The sequence below is a fragment of the Astyanax mexicanus genome, chromosome 14, assembly GCF_023375975.1.
Source record: "Astyanax mexicanus isolate ESR-SI-001 chromosome 14, AstMex3_surface, whole genome shotgun sequence".
Lineage (NCBI taxonomy): Eukaryota > Metazoa > Chordata > Actinopteri > Characiformes > Acestrorhamphidae > Astyanax > Astyanax mexicanus.
The window spans coordinates 13,693,240-13,710,498 of NC_064421.1; the positions used below are offsets into that span (position 1 = coordinate 13,693,240).

Genomic DNA, 17,259 nt, shown 5'->3' on the forward strand with positions numbered 1-17,259 from the left:
GGAGGGGCGGAGGATCAGCGTGGATTATACCAAAGCTAAAAACTCCCTCACATGTCCAAAAGTTTGTGGACAGCTGCCCAACCTGTTCTGTACTGCAGTAGGTTAGCTATGCCTAATAATTTAGTGGACACTAGGTGTGAGCAATATGGCCCTAAAATAATATTACGATATTTCTTGGCGACATGACAAAACATTGAATTAAAACTAATAATAATTTCAAGAACACACCACTGCAACAAAATCAATATTATTTGACAGTATTGTTGCATACGATATGAAATGGCACACTACTAATTGAGATTTCCACCAGATTATAATATTAAGTAAGTAAATGAATCAACATGTCATTATACTAATAATGCACTCCATATATTCAGGATTGAAGTAAAATAAATTAAATTAAGATAGTATATCGAAATAATGATTTAGTAACTCAAATCTGAGATAGTAAATCTAAATAATAACTCTGCATTTAAAAACTGAGATTTATTTTAACTGAGTTTATTAAAATAATAACTTGGCATTTCAAAACTAAAATAGTATATCAAAATAATAACTTGGCATTTCAAAACTGAGATTGTTTTTCTCAATGATCAGCTGGTCTCAAGCTGGATTTTTTTTAGCAGGGAATGCATTCCATATATCCAACACTAAAGTAAAAGAAATTACACTTCACAGATATTATTTCTCTAGTAGATATGTAAAGGTAAGTGTTAACAGTGTGAATTTTTATTTTGCTGCAAACAGCAAAAAAAGTTGTACCCTGATGGCCAATATGGCCCTAAAATAATATCACAATATTACAGGGTATTTTTGCATTAACAATATTATTGGCGATAAGACAAAACATTTATAAATAATCATTTCAAGAATACACTACTGCAACAAAATGAATATTAAATCTGCCCATAGTGTTGCATGCGATGATATTGCACACCTTGAACTGAGATTGAACTAGCATTTATGGGTAAAAAGCTACTACCCTCTCCCTAACACCCAATTTCTAAAAGCGATAATGACTATAATGTTATATTAAAATGTTAATGCTGATAAATTTGGGATGCACTAGGCTTCCTGTTTCAGCTGCATATATGCCCATTGGAAATGAATGTATTTTAGTACAATGTAAATATATTAAAGAACCCGCATTTAGATATTTTTTGCTCGAGTTCTTTTGAGTCTCTGCCACAGACATCCTGAGGTGTGGCTGAGGGGCTGTAGTGGTGGCACTTACAGTCCACAAAGAGGGCCTCTTAAACTAAAAAGTTTGAGAATCGCTGGGCTACAGGGGTATAATGACCCACAGTATTATGCTGTGGAGTAATGAAACTGTGTTCTTTAGATTGATGGTGCTTCTTCCAATACTTTAGAGATGAGTTGTGGAGATACAGGGAATTTGGGGATGAGGTATTTTGGAAGACATTCAGCATTCTGACCTCACCATAATGCTCTTTGAATTGAATCAAATGCTCACAGCAGTGCTCCACTCCATAATCTAGTGGTAATCCATTCCTGGGCAGTAAAGGCTGCAGGATAAACTATTTTAATACCCTTTATTTCAGAAGAAACAATGAAAAAGCAGGTGTCCCAATACTTTTGTCCATATAATAGCATATTAGTGGTATTCAAATGGACACATTTAAGGTATTTAGCAGACGCCCTTATCCAGAGCGACTTACAACAGTGCTTACTTCAGAATATCCATAGCTAGTTTGTAGAGACTAGGATCGAGAGATACACCAAGCTTGATAATGTTTACAACCCTATAATTATTATTATTATTATTATTATTATTTTAAGATACGTTTAAGAACTCTTTGAAAAGATGTGTCTTCTGTCTGCTTTTGAAGAACACGAGTGACTCTGCTACTGGGAATATTTTATAATAGATGCTGGAACATTGCTTTAATGATTAGACTGCATATAATTTAAATAATTATTAATTAATTGTTAGTCTTTTAACATAACAATCTGCACTAAGCATGTCTGTAAAATTAGTTAAATTTCATATTAAATACAAAGGTTGATATTAGTTTACATTAGTTAGCAAAATCTTCTATAATAATCATGTATCAGCTATATAAAGCATACCTCTTTTTGGGAGAAATTAATCATGGTCTTTTTTCTATTGTAAGTTATTTAATGTGCCTTCATGAATAGATAAATAAGTCCAAGTAAAACAAATTATGATATATTTAAATAACTGTATTTTCCCCCAAAAAAGAAATGTTGATATATAGTTATTTGCAGGAAGGGCATTATGAGGGCTACATTACAGAATATCTAGATTTGGGTGTTAAACGGCAAACGGGATGATAAGCTTGTCTGATTGGCTGTTGTAGATGAGAAAAGTGAGGAGAGTGGTGTAAACGCAGGGCCTGTGTGAGTTGGCCTTGTCTGTGTTCTGATGCTCAGGCTCCTCCTCTCCATCCTGCAGAGAGGGGTTGGAGGCGCAGCCCCACTGACTCTCACTGCCACTCACAGCGAGCAGAGCAACAGGTAAGACACGCTTCTCTCCTCACTCTTCTCTCCTCAGCTCTTTTACCGCATCACAGGCCTGTACAACTTCTGTTTACAGCAGTCTGCATGATTAAGAGTCTGTGCTGTTCTGTATTTTGTTGTTTGTATGTGGATTTATTTAGTATATTTTAGAGTTTTGGTACAATTTTAAAGCCTAAATGCAATTCAGAATGAGTATTTCATTTGTAGCACATTTCATAAATATTATAAATAATATATTTGTATTGAAATGTTTATATATTTTTTGTATGTTTTTCATATTATTTAACATTGTTGCTGTTGCAAAAGCCTTGTATCTACATTTTCATATACTTTTAACTAGTAATCTGTAATAGAAATGCTCTAAAACTGACTTAAAATAAATATTTTTACACTGATTTAAAAGTTTAGAAAAATGTTTTTTTTCTGCTGTGAAGGTGTCATTCTGGAGATACATATTTAGGCTAATTGAATCCAATGTAAATGATATTTTTTTCCGTAATGCTCTCTGTTTAGGTCCTTGTTGGTAGCTGTTTAAGCATCATCAGTCATTCCAATAACACATAGTTTTTGTTATACTACAATATATCATTTAATACTGTACTTCACTATTTAAATTATATATTTCTCTTTAATCGGGAAATATATATATTTCTTTGGAATAAGTAGATTAATTTTTACATCATAGTTTTCCTTTTCCATGAATACTTGCTTATTAAATAAACAAACAAGATTTGATCAGATAATTGTTTCTCTGTACATAAAAAATAAAAGTGATGCATAGCCCATATAGCCCACATTACTGCACATTTAATAAATATTAATATTAATATCAAGCAATTCCATTCTGTTTACTCGATTAGGAAAGTGTGTACATTTTGTTGTAATTTGTTGACGTATACCAGACATTGTGAAGTACGGAACTGCTCTTACATTCTTCCTCAAGCTGGTAAAATGAAACAAATGAAACATGTGTTTCACATTAAAGTTTTAATTTTTACTATAAATGTTTTTTTCCTAATTTTTGTTTTTATTTAAGTTTTTTGTTTTGTATCTTACTTAATGTGTTTAATGTAGTTTATTTTTTACATGTAAAATCAGTAAAATAGTAAAAGCAAGCAAGAGAAAATACTAACACATATGGAATTATACAGCGGTCAAAAAAAAAAGAGTTTTAAAAATATCTTATATATTAGATTCTTCAAAGGAGAAGCAGCTTAGTCTTGATACAGCTTTGCACGATCTTGGCATTCACTCAAGCAGCTTCATGAAGAGCCACCTGGGATGCTTTTGCGATAGTCTTGAAGAAATTCCCACATATGCTGAGCACTTGTTGGCAGGCTTTGAAAACAAATTTCAGGTATTTTAGCATGAACCTTTAGAACCTTTAGATGAAAATGTCTAGAAGGTTATGAAAAACATATCCTCAGAAAGGGTCAAACGTGACTGCTGCTGTGTGTGATTATGTGTTGGCTTGGATGTAATTTTAACAACTGATTTTTTCATTTTTTCAGATTGTTTTTTAGGTACTCCCTGAGTCACTGTATGCTAAGTGAGGTACTGTGTGTAACGAAAGTAATCTAGCTAATTGCGTTAAAAACATGAATCTAACGCCACCAGACCAAAGCATTCATAAGCCTAATGAGGGCTGTCTGGAGGACAACAAAACAGACCTAATGTTGCCCTGCTTTCGCAGAAGCATGTATGAGGAGCCTCTCTCATCTTATCACAACGGATCCCTGATCTCTCACCTCCTGCGCAAAACCATCCACAACAAGCGGCCCGCTCTCAACAACAGCCACCTCTACTTACCGTCCACCTCCGTATCTGGAGCCGGATTGGTTCCTGAATCAGGATCTACTATGGCTGAGTCTGCTCATGAGGACCGAAGCAGCATGTCTTCCAAGGACAGCCTGGGGGAATCAGCATCCCCTGGGGGTCCCGCCTCTGCTGAACGAATGAGTGTCGAACCTGAACGTCCACTGAGCGAGCATCTCCAGGCCAAGCGGGCCAGGGTGGAGAACATCATACGAGGGATGGCCGGGTCACCTAGTAACAGATCACACGGAGAAGTTGAGGGTGCAGAGGGTGAAACCTGCAGGTACAGTGCAGAAGTGTATAAGGAGAGCAAGCGCAAGAGGAAACTTCCGCAGCACCAGGATCACAGTCATTCCGCAGTGTTGACCCCAACTGGCAGCCCTAACACAAGCAAAGACGAAGAGTGTCACAAGCTGCGAGAGCAACTGCAAAGCATGCAGCGCCTCTTACGCCAACTCCAAGAAAAATTCCTTCAGATGTACGACCACAGCAACTTGGAGAGCGAAGAAAAAGGGGAAGGAGATGTTCAGGAAGACATCAATGAGCCGCAGCTGGATTCGAGCACCTCCTCTGACAACAAAAGGCTCGCCAACAAGGATAGAATGAAAGTGGACGGCGGCTATCTGAGCTCAGAGCGAGATCAAAAGAGCCTGCAGGAGATGCTGAAGTGCGAGCTGTCCAGAGCTGTGAGTGAAAGTGTTGATATGGTGTTCCGAAAGCTCTCCATGACCCTGCAAAGCCAGTCACCACAGCCACAAGTGTGTCAAAGCCCAGAATACACATGTGTCGAGAAGCGAGGACAACAAGCCTGTGCTTCAGAGCTGTCTGACTGTGAAGATGTCTCAAAGCCCAAGCCCCTCGAGTACTATGAGAGCACCCCAGTCGCCAGCCCAGAGCACCAGACAGAAGCCCTGTCCCTAGTGGTCCGTAAACCTTCCCTAAACCAGCTGAGTTCATTAAGTCAGCAGGTGAAGAGGCCGTATCCGCTGCACCAGACTCCTTTCCAGTTCAGTTACAGTGCCCCCCTCCACGACAGCCAGATCCTAGAGCACCTCCTCAAGTTCGGACCTCACGCTAATTTCGCAGGGATCCCATGCCTTCCCCCCTCCCTGGACCGCTCGTCCCCAGATTCGCTGGACCTTCCGTGGGAAAGCATTGCCATGAGGTCCAAGGTGAGCTCGGGACATCTTGGTCAGCACCATCGCCCTGGGGCGCTGGGACAGGTCTCCATAGACAGCTTGTGCCTCCCTCACGTCAAGATGGAGTGCGGAGACCTGCAGAGCATGGCAGAGAGGAGCACCTTCATGTCCCTAAATATATCCTTTTACAGAGTTCTGGGTAGGACACACATTGGGCAGTATTTTCAGGTCAAGAAGTTGCTTTGCAATGAAATAGTGAGAAGTGAGTAATTGTATTTGTTAAAATGTTTTTTTCTGATTTCTTACAGTATCAGCTAAATGTGATACCAATTTCACATTCTTCCAACTTCAACAAAAAAAGTGTTTTCCTGCACTAAGGCTATTTTCAGACCCTTAGCCCAAATCCTATTGTTTCTGGCATATTTTAAATGTATCCAGATTGATTTTTGATACTCCGGGTGGCAAAAGTTAGTTACAGACTCTGACCTCATGAACATAGAGCTGATTTAAAAAGAAGAAGAAAAAAAAAACTGAAAACAAACAACCTATCACACCCCTTGTAATTCTGAAAACGCTTGTTAATGAGCTAATTATTATTAATAAATGTAGGTGTGTTGGGAACAGGGAAATTACTAAAATGTGCACGGCAAAGTGCCTCGAGCACCAGGACCAAGAAACCCTCCTCTTACTTAATATTCATGCAAATATCCACACACTTTGCTTAACTACTTTCAGATCCACCTCACTTGCTCTTCAATTTACTGTTATTTGCTATGTAGTGGTATATACCAGATTTAACACAGAGAAACAGCTGAACAAACTACCAGCTCTCAACCCTACCTTGGCGAACAATGACTCGTTGAATTGAGTGCTGCACTGAGCAGTTCCACTAACACAGACTTCAAGGAGAATTTTTACTTTGATCTTGGTAACCCCAAAGAAAATTGTAGCATCTTCTTTAATCTGGGCCCAGTAATGACTTTAAGTCCAGAAAAAGACAAATAAAAAGGAATACAAGGCTTTGATAAGAATTGTCAGGAACAAAAGCCAATTTTCAAAGGCAGAAAAAGCAGCAGTTTCTGTTCAGGAAATTCTCTTGATTTTTTTTTCTCTTGACTTGAAAAGGTGCGGAATATGTTTCTGTACTCTCAAAGTGATTGGAATGGATCAGAGAGGTCACTCTCGGTTGTTTGTGAAAAGGAAGCTCTCTGCTATCATTATACTTCAGCCTCGCTGCGCAGCGTATGGCATATGTTGTTATGTACACATGTTGGGGAGCATCAGACATTTGGCCTTTTATTATTACGCTGGAGTATTTTTGGAAGGATGATTACCTTGTGAATTTCACTTTTTTCACTGTTATTGCAGCTCGAGCGAGTGGTCAGAGCTGGACTCCATCCATGGAGCGAGTGATTTAAGATGCATTATCAGCTCTCTTTCAGGATGTGCTTTATCTTCCCCCTGCATTGGGCTACAGCTTGCTTCTCTTTGAACAAATTCTCATCAATCTTTTATTTCACTATCCACATTTCAAAGGCACTGTTTCCTAATAAATGCATGCACTGTTATGACCTTCCAGTGGATAAAAAGCGATTACCTGAGGTGTGGTTCCTTTCTATACCGTGTTGGGGGAAAAACTCGCGCAGACCCCTTCCTCGGCCTAAACAATTACAGAGCGTTTAAGTGCCACTCGGCTCGGGTGTAAGAGATCCAAATTGGGCTCTCAGTGTTTTCACAACAAATCGGTTACTATTGGCAGACGTGAAACTAAATCCGTTCAGTGGAAGTCTCTAATTGAAGTCCCTGATCTAATTTGTTTAGCTCTTTTTTTCCAATTAGCACATGCTGTTGTGTGTTAATTGACTCGATGGTTAGAGTAGAGTCGTCTAAATATATTTCATTTGCACTGCACAGTAAAGTCACCAGTGCCAAATTAAATCCTAGAGACTTATATATGTGGTTACGTGTGGTTTTCTGCCATGCAAAAACCTTGCTTTTTTATGTGTTGTATGTTTGTTATGGATTGATTTTGACCTTAACTGTGCTACATCCAAGAGGGCCTTACACCCAACCACCTGAAGAAAGCCAAACTGATGTTCTTCTACACACGCTACCCCAGTTCAAACGTACTGAAGACTTTTTTCCCTGATGTAAAGGTACGTAACATTTCAGATCCTTACTCATTTCTAATCTGGCTTTAAAGCTGCTTCATTTTCAGTGATTTTAAAAACATTTTTAAAAATGTACACAACAAGTAATTAATTTAGTAAATCATTAAATAATGTAAATGTAATAATTATTGTGGCATAAGTCAATATAAAAGTATTTGATTCCAAGTAATTTTGGACATTGTAAATATATATTTTTTATTTATGTAATATCTTTATGTAAATATTCACATTATTTAAAAAGTGAAAAATATAGAGAATGTGAAAAGTGATTTTTCTTCAAATGTTTGACAGCACCTACTTATATTATTTACTATGTTTCAGAATTTATGAAGAAAAACAGTAAAAAATATATTATATACAATAATGATACAAAATAAAATAATAACAATTTTGGATCCTTCTTCAAACTATTTTTTTGTCTCTTTTTTCTTAAACACATTGAGGAAACATGCAAAGGTATTTATTATTTATTGTATATAAAGATTTTGTATTGCACATATATACATGCATTAATATATACTAAATTAAATAAAATTTATTTTTATAAGAAACTTCTTTATTAAAAATAGATTTTTTTTAAATATATATATATCTGTAAATTCATACAGCCAAAAAAAAAAGAACTATTAGAACTAAACCTTCAGTGTTTTTTCCTCCATGTGACACTGAAGACCGGCTAGACTGAGACTAAATATCTGCTTTAATTTGGTAAAGGACTTTAGGTGCCAGGGGCTGCTGGTTTATCTTTAACACAGTGTAAAAAAAGTTCCTCAAGTCAGCAAAAGAAGACAAAAAGAGAAAGGAGATGAGGCCGCTGCCTTCTGTGTTCACAGTTAACCCCTCGCTGCAGTGCAGCCAGTGAGCTGTCAACACACAACAATAGAGCTGCGTCGTTGAGCAGCGGAGAGAAAAGAGGAGTTTAGGCCCTGCAACAACAACCTTTTCTAGCCCCACATCCTGTGAGTGCGGTATATGTCCTGAGGCACAAAACTGGGGATGACTCATCTAAACAGGCAGAGCGACAGCAACCTGTTCGGATGGACTTGTTATCTCCTAAAATCCTAAAAATAGACCTTTAATTGAAATTATTATGTGATCTATATACAGTGAGGATATAGAGGATGATGTATAGTGTTTTTACAGTGATGCTAAAATCTGGTTTTACATCTCACCCTAGATCCGAAATATCTTTGTGTTTTATAATTAGTAAACTTTTTTTTTTTCAAAATAGTTACTTTACTTTTAATTTACATACTGAAGATTCTGAAAAAACATTTCAATTCATGTTTTATAAACAAACATATTTATTAATCTAACTGTTGTATTTCTGTCAGAAAAGAAATCTAATTTATTTGGAATTTTAATATTTAGAAATTTCTCAAATTTGGAATGCTTCTCTAATGTTTTTAAGATGGAAAAAACAAAAACAAAAACCAAAAGCACTATTTTGAAGAATCTAAAATAAAAAAAATATATAGAAAATGCACCGAAAATATATCATGCTGCAGTGTTCTATCCTGTATTTACTATTTCTTACACTTTAGAATAATAGTTGTCACTCACAAGATAATACCTCACAACGTTTATAGGAATAATTAACAGTTAAGTAACACTTAATGATCAATTAACACATTGGCATCCCATGACTTTTGGCATGTCAGTGTATTTGAGATTCTTTAAAGTATGTGCACTTTTCCTCAACGAGAGTTTGACTGCGGATTCTTGGTAGCTTCATAAGGAACCACCTGGGATGGTCTTCTAGCTGTCTTGGAGGAAATTGCCACTTGTCAAATGATCTTAATGAAGAACACATAAGCAAACCAGATTATATTTTTGTTGCCAGGACTGGCTGTATTTAGGAAAAAAAAAGAAACACATAAACACATATCAGCATGGTTTCTTAAATCTTGCCCTGGATTTTTGGATAGCAAAATTTTTCTTCTTGCACACTTCCAATGAAAATCAAGCTTGTTTGGTCTCTTCCTGATTGTATCTGTGGTACTTTGACAACAGCAGCTACTTGTAGGTCCCGTGATGAAATTTTAGAATGGACAGTGAAACAGTTGATTTCTAATTGTTTTGAGAGCTTCTTTAAATCCTCTATCAGTCTCATCTATATCCTTACTTTCCCTACTGGTCCAAATGTCTCAGAAAGCTCTTTGGATCTGGATATGGTGATCCACTCTCTTGAGCAATCAAGATCAAACCAACTATTTAAATGTCTGAAGAGGCTGAAATGAGATAAAATCCTCTCTAATTATGCTCTAATTAGTTGATGTGCTGCAACTCATTTTAAGTTTACATGTTTTAAGTAATTATAAATGTGAATGTGCCCTAATGCTTTTGTATTAATATTCATACCATTTTATTTTAAAAAGGTTTAATATATGTTTGTAGTTTTAATGGATTAGTAATCTTATCTGCATCTGTTAATATTGTTTAAATGAAGACAGTCCAAGACCACAGGTTTTAATGGGGTGTCCTCTTTTTTCATTTGACTGTAAGTACAAATGGAAACTCTTGTAGGAGAAGGAAAAGTACTTTAAACATTGTTATACATTAACACGATTTCAGCATTAGGTCATTTGATATGACAGCAGCAGCAGTAGGCCTATATGACTGCAGTTAAACTTTCCATATCATTAAATGATTAGTTCCTCCAGACGTGTGTTGAACAGCGAGTGGTGCGATTGCTTTAGAGCAGGTTGGCAGACAGCATCCTGTCTGGTGTGGCTCCTTCCACCCCTGCAGCACTTCCTGCCAGGGCCGATGGGACTGCTGGGCTCCCCTGACCTCCAGGGGTCGGCGAGGAGAGCCTGGCCGAGTCTCCTCCTTGTCCAGGGCCGACCCTTGTGTGGGAAGTGACTGTGAACAAAGGCAAAGTTAATCCCAGTGTCTGATTCCATTCCTATCAGCCAAAGTCACTGAGAGGGAAGCTTCCTTCTGGCCTCTTACACAGTCGCGTTCTCACCCGGTGCACAGTGAGGGAAGAAATGTCTTTGATGGCGGTTCAGCCCTTGGGCGTTTTTTTTCCTCCCTCCTTTTTTCTTTCTCTCGGTTTTTGGATGAGCAGATATAATAACAAGGCTAATGTCAAGACTGAGTTTAGCCCAGTGTTTTCATAGCGGCTAGTTTGGGGGCAATAAGCCGGTGGGAACGAGGAATTGGGTAATGACTTAAAAAGATTGGTGAGTGCTCATGAAACCGACCATGTAATCAATGAGAACAGAGCGACGGAGGAGAATGCAAAAGATTCTGCATTCGTATTGACCACAAATACAATAAAGCCCACCACAAAATAGAAAAAGCTAACACAAGTAATAAACCATTACAAGATTATGTACGACTACAAGAAGAAATGCAATAAAATTCTAAATATTTGTCCGAAAATTAAAATGAACAAAATGAAACATTTTTACTGAATACCGAACAATTTGTTTCTCACAGGTTTTCATCACTACATAAATTAAATAGCCTAAATTTATTTTAAAAAGCAGTTACAAACAAAGAATGTATATTTATTTAATAAAGTTTTAACTATAAATTTACTTTAGCAGTGCTATTACAGTCATAAATGTGCTGCTGCTGCTGATGATTTAAAATCCTCTGTTTCTTCACTAAAATAAACACTAAAATATAACACTTTTCCTCAGTATAAATTATTCTGTCTTTCAACATATTATGCCAGTTTCAACTGAATATTTTCAAATGCTAAATATTCGGCGCATCCCTTACTTAAATTGTTGATCCTGTCTAACTAGGTTTTTTTTTTCTTATCCTTTTTCAGTTCAATCGCTGCATCACTTCCCAGCTGATCAAGTGGTTCAGTAACTTCAGAGAGTTCTACTACATACAGATGGAGAAGTTCGCCCGGCAGGCTATCGTGGATGGTGTGAGTGATGTGAAAGACATGGCTGTAACCAGAGACTCTGAACTGTTCCGCGCTCTCAACATGCACTACAACAAGGCCAACGACTTCCAGGTACCCTTACTTCTGCACAAATTCATAAAGTCAAGAAATTAAAAACAGCAAAGTAACAGACGAATTACAGATTTTGGTATATAATATATTGAGTGCTATTATACTAAATAGTCCACATCATACAATTATATATATATATATATATATATTTTTTTTTTTTTTTTTTTTTTTTTTTTTGCATTGTTCTTATCACATTTGTGTCTTTTGCATCAAAAACATATCCTTATAATCATATTTACATTAACATTTTTTAAGAAACAGGCAGTTTCTTATTGTGCTTTAAAGACTGATTCCCTATGATCAATATCATGCACACATTAATGTATTTAACTGTTTCTATTTCACATGTTTATTTGCAACCAAAATATAAAATTTGTCCCTGTTTAAAAAAAATGGTAATCCAAGTTACAATAAAAGAAGCATTCGTATTGGTTTGTTTATTATAAAATTGCTATATGATGTCAAGAAGCCACTGCCAGATTACAAATTATTTCAGATTTTTAAATACAGCATGACCTCTGTCCTGATAGGCTGCCCTGCATGTGTTGTGTTTCATTAAAAATAATAATAATAATAATCATTTAGAAAAAGCATCTAGGCTCAAACACTAAAACTTCAGGCAGATATACAGTACATAAATATGTTAGAATTTATGACACTGAAACAGGCTGCTTTTGTGTACGGACTAGGGCATGAAAAGCACAATTGGAAAATTTTACAGTGTTTACATTTATATTATTATTTTATTCAAAGAAGACCCCATATTTTTCTTAATTTAAGTGAATTAAAACCACTGTTGCGTCTACGAATGTATGCGTTTTTATGGTTTCATAAGTTTTTGTGCTTACTGAAAACTAGTTAACTATAAAAAGTGATCATATAACCTGTGTTATATGTAATATTACATGATAATTTATTAGCCAATGGCAAAATTGTGTATACATACAAATTACTTTAATAATTTGTGTTATTCAGTGTAGATGATACAGAATTTCACAAATATTGGCTAAAGAGAAAGCAGATGGATGTACTTTAGATGTAGATATAAACGCATAGACCTAGATGTAACTATCCAAGAAATCATTATTATCACATCAGAATCTTCTTTTTTCTTCTACGCATTTCTTTGTTTCTGTAGGGTCACTTTGAAGTATCTTTCTTTGCAGTTCAGACTCGTCATTTAAAAACAGGGGAGGAGGATGAGATGTGAGGTGTGATGAACGCTCATTATGTTAGACACTGTGAACAAAGGTTAATAATGTTCTGGTCTTCATGTTCCATGTTATATAATTGTATAATTGATTTTATTGTTTTATATAGAACTGTCTAAAAAAAATATTGACCACACAAAGAACCATTTGAGGGTGTTTTGTCTTTGTGGATTTTTACATTGTCATAGTCCAATACAGAAGCAATGCTTTTCTAAAGAGCCCTTAAAGACCAGATGATTGGCAAAAGTCATGGGACACAGTGTCCATCTTAAGCTACCCTCTTTATATGCTCTTAAAAGTAAGAGATTGGAATTAATATAAACGGTGTAAAAATAATATAAATTTCCCCCGATAAGATAACAAATAGAAATATGTTTATTAACATACAAAATAATATGATTTTCTTACTTGCTCCTCTCCTGAGTTTTCTGTAGTCTTCTTGCAACCCTAATTATATTTTCTTGATTTCTTCATTCAGAAGCTCCTGAGGGCTTCATTACTTGAGTCAGGTGTGTTAATTTAGGAGCCTGGAAATGATAATAATGTTAGGGAGATTAATGAAGAAGAGTATAAAGGCTTTCCTCATATAATCATAAAGTAAGAGTTCATCACTGCAGACCAACAGTCTGTTTTGAAAAATGTTTTAATTAAACGAGAAGTCAATCAACATTTGCATAGCCAAACTGGTAATACAGTATGTGTCTTGGTTCTAGTTAGAAGTGGGACAATATTTCTGTATCACATTATATATCGTAACTTGTTTGTTTGCAATATATTATTGACAAATGGTTTCAAATATTAATATTTTTTTGGAAACAAAAGGTGCTTTAAGTTCCTCAAGCCAATATAACTTAATGAATTTATTGATTGATTACTCCACATGGAGTGCTAATGGTGGTGGTGCTAATCAAATAAATAGGGTAAACCTGCTGTGAAGAATATTGCTTAATAAATAATTCCTGTTATTTGCTTATTTAGAAGTGTTTTATCCTCTTCAGTAACACAGATGATGTGAAGTATAGTATAGAATTGTCTTGTGACATATTAAGTATTGCAAAATCACAGTATTGTGATATCATCGGTATTGTGAGCAATGTATCGTGATAATATCGTATCATGAGATGCCTTGTGATTCCCACCGCTAGTTCTAGTGAGGTTTCTATTGAGTAAACAGCAGGAATTAGGACAAAGTCCTGCATTAATAAAATGTAGCTTGGATAACCGGCTAAGAGGTTGCAATCCAGTACTGATTTGTACTGTTTTGTACTGATCTGGTCAGCCCACGATCACGTATGGTCAGTGTCCTCGGCCTGACCCGTGTGTCACACTGCACCTGTGGCTGTGCGGCCTTTCGGGAGCCATTATCCAAGGGCCCAGCGCCGCTTTAGCAAACTGTGGGAAGAGGAAGCCACAGAATCCTGCTAAAACAACTCAGGATTAGGAGCTGGCCACGCCTGAGCGAGGCTGGGATTGCTACTGATGCGGAATGCTGAGAAAGAAGCTCCAGATTCCGAGGGCGAAGGGCCGGCCGATGGGAACGAGCTGAGACAGTTGTCTTTACCTTGGGACTAAGACATTCCTTTCCCAGGGCCTGCTTTTGTGCTTGGAGAGTCAGGGAAAGAAAATAGCCTGTGCTGACCATCAACAGCTCGCTTAGCTATTCTACGGGAAATAATGGCACCAGATAGATCCACCTTCTTCTCACTACAAACCCCCCCTCTCTCACACACACATGCACGCACACACACACACAGACACTTGACAAGTGTAAATGCATGCTTACACCTGGCATTAGTATGTTTTTTTTGTATACAGATAGTATCTGGACATACTCCTACGTTTGAATGTACGTAATTAATTTTATATAATTTTATTTCTAATTTTATCCCATTTTCTCCCAATTACATGGCCAATTACCCAACCCACTCATTAGGACTGCCCCTATCTCTAGTGATGCCCCAACACTAGAAGGGTGAAGACTAGCAAATGCCTCCTCCAATACATGTGAAGTCAGCCACCGCCCCTTTTTGAACTGCTTCTGATGCAGCATTGCCGAGTAGCATCACAGCGCAGACTCGGTTCTCATACATCAGCTCACAGACGCGTTGTGCTGATTGACATCAGCGTTCAGATGATGTGGGTAGAGAGCGCCATCTACCCACCCAGAGAGAGCAAGGCCAATCGTGCTCTCTCAGGGCTCCGGTAGCCGATGGCAAACTACATGAACAGGATTCAAACGATTCGGAGATCTCCTGATCATAAAGGCAGCGCCCTAGTCTGCTGGACCACCCGGAGACCCTAATCTTGAAACAATAACCCATATTTTAAAGCAAATAAATCATTTTTAACAAGTTTGGCCACAGTATTAGTATTAGTAATATGTTAAATATGGATTAAATCTCATAACAAACTTACTTCTCCCTCCTCTCCACACTCTCTTTCTCTTTCACACACACACATACAGTTACTGCTTCAGTAAAGCATAGGTTTCCCATATTTTCACTCCTACCTCTTTGCCAGTTTACCTGTTAAATGTTGTGTTTGTAGTATCAGTGTCGGTATTAAAGTGTGTAGTGAGTGTCTTGTCTGATGTCTATATGCTGTGTAAAAGTACAGGCCGAATTCCTGGGAAAAGCCAGAGTTCTTTCATTCATTTTCCAAACAGTTAAATACGAAGCAACAAGCTAGGAAAAATCAAAGCGTTCGTCCAGGCTGGTCCACTAATGAGCCTGACACTGTATTTGCTTTATACACACCAAGAACAAAGGCTGGAGGAGGAGTCTGTTTTGAAGTGAGCGCATTAAAGATTGCACGTAAAGACGGGAAGATCTAGCGTGTTGCTTCAGAACACCATGCTGATGAACAGTTTAAAAGCGAGGGAGAACACTCTTGCCTTTCGCCTTTCACTTCATGCCATCATGCTGCGACATCAAAGGCTGGAGGTTCATTTATTGATTTAGACCAGGAGTGTTTTGCCACTGGCCTCAACTGCTTGCAGTGCTGAATAATATGAGCCCACAGGCCGATGCCCGCATACAATTCACCCACTCCCTCTTTAAGAAGTGGCTCCTTTCATTCTCAGATTGTTAAAATATAGGCTATGCTTCATAGCCGTCCAGCACTAAGACATTCTGTTTTATAATCTTTTGATGGACAGGTCCCTGACAGGTTCCTGGAGGTGGCTGAAATCACTCTTCATGAATTTTACAACGCCATTTCCCTCAACAAAGACTCTGACCCCTCCTGGAAAAAAGCCATTTACAAAGTCATCTGTAAACTGGACAGCGATGTTCCTGAAGAATTCAAGTCACCTTCATACCTGTAGGTAAAGTAGTGACTGTGATTTTCCTTTTCCCCCAGAAGAACATGAGCTTTCTGTAGGCCTACAGGGTGATTCTAGCTGGCGACTCTGATCATTTCACTTTTAATAGTGAAGTAGTGGCTGATATCTACTACAACTACAACTGCAAAAAGTCCAGATATCCTCAATAATAAACTGTAAAGCTGCACCTGTACATGACTTTATATGTGTAGCAAACTGATATGATACAGTAGTAATGTTACATCATCATCAATTTGACTCTGCCATGCTGACTGGGTGTTATCTCAGATAACGTCAGATAATGTAAGCTAAGTTTTCTTTAATCTAAAGTTGTCTTTTTGTTTCTTTTTATTAAGTGAATTGTACTTTACTTTTATACTGCAACTCTAGGAGTGGAACTATTTATCTGAAGTTTTGTTTCTGTTTAATGTTTTGTTTTTGCCTAAAATGTAAAAATAATAAAGTGGGTGTTTCAGTAATTGAACTTGTTTAATTAAGATTAAGACGTCATTTCCATGTGAGTCTCTAGGTTTGGATTTATGTACTGGATTTATGTCTGGAACTCTTAATAACTGTGATATATTGTGTACAGGCTGGGACTTTTATCTCATCAAGTGTCTGTTGTGAATTCTAAATATGTTTTAAATATATGCTTCTTACTGTAGTTGTGTAGTTGTATGGTATCGTAAGACAAATGCATTATTCAAATTATGCTAGTTTTGATTACACAGATAGGCAGCAGTATGTGGAAAATAAACCTATGCGTGTGAAAACCTTGACAGTGTTCATGTAAAATGGATTTTTTACACTTGCTTTTTTAAAATGTATTTCTTTAGTTTAACTTAATTTAAGCCCATTTTAATGCCTATTATTTTAAACACAATTTACCAAAACTAATTTTAATTTTCACTACTGGTTTCACTTTTTTTATGGTCCACACTGCAGATAAAGACATTGTTTTTTCATTCTCTGGTCAACTGTGAGATTTCGGACTATTTGGGCAAAATACACATTTAGGTATTTAATTTTTTGGCAATTATTTTGTCTGGATATTTCCTCAGTTCCTCAGAAGTGTACAAAACGTTAATATTCTAATTCAACATGCCAATTAGATTTC

At 36.9% G+C, this 17,259-nt stretch overlaps 1 protein-coding gene across 1 annotated transcript; it reads left to right on the top strand.

The window, feature by feature from the left end:
• Nucleotides 1-3,571: 3,571 nt before the first annotated feature.
• Nucleotides 3,572-16,921, top strand: prox2 (prospero homeobox 2). The gene is made up of 4 exons (XM_007257328.4): nt 3,572-5,633; nt 7,505-7,612; nt 11,415-11,609; nt 15,978-16,921. Exons 1-4 carry the CDS (start codon nt 4,101-4,103, stop codon nt 16,143-16,145), a joined length of 2,004 nt encoding a protein of 667 aa, XP_007257390.3. The 5' UTR covers nt 3,572-4,100; the 3' UTR covers nt 16,146-16,921.
• The last annotated feature ends 338 nt before the right edge of the window (nt 16,922-17,259 follow it).

What these genes read in the sequence shown, in the direction of transcription:
- prox2 (XM_007257328.4), top strand. Translation starts at nt 4,101, where the DNA reads ATGAATCTAACGCCACCAGACCAAAGCATTCATAAGCCTAATGAGGGC. An exon ending in GCACCTTCATGTCCCTAAAT is followed by an intron (nt 5,634 to 7,504) that starts ATATCCTTTTAC and finishes TAACTGTGCTAC; the next exon opens with ATCCAAGAGGGCCTTACACC. An exon ending in CTTTTTTCCCTGATGTAAAG is followed by an intron (nt 7,613 to 11,414) that starts GTACGTAACATT and finishes ATCCTTTTTCAG; the next exon opens with TTCAATCGCTGCATCACTTC.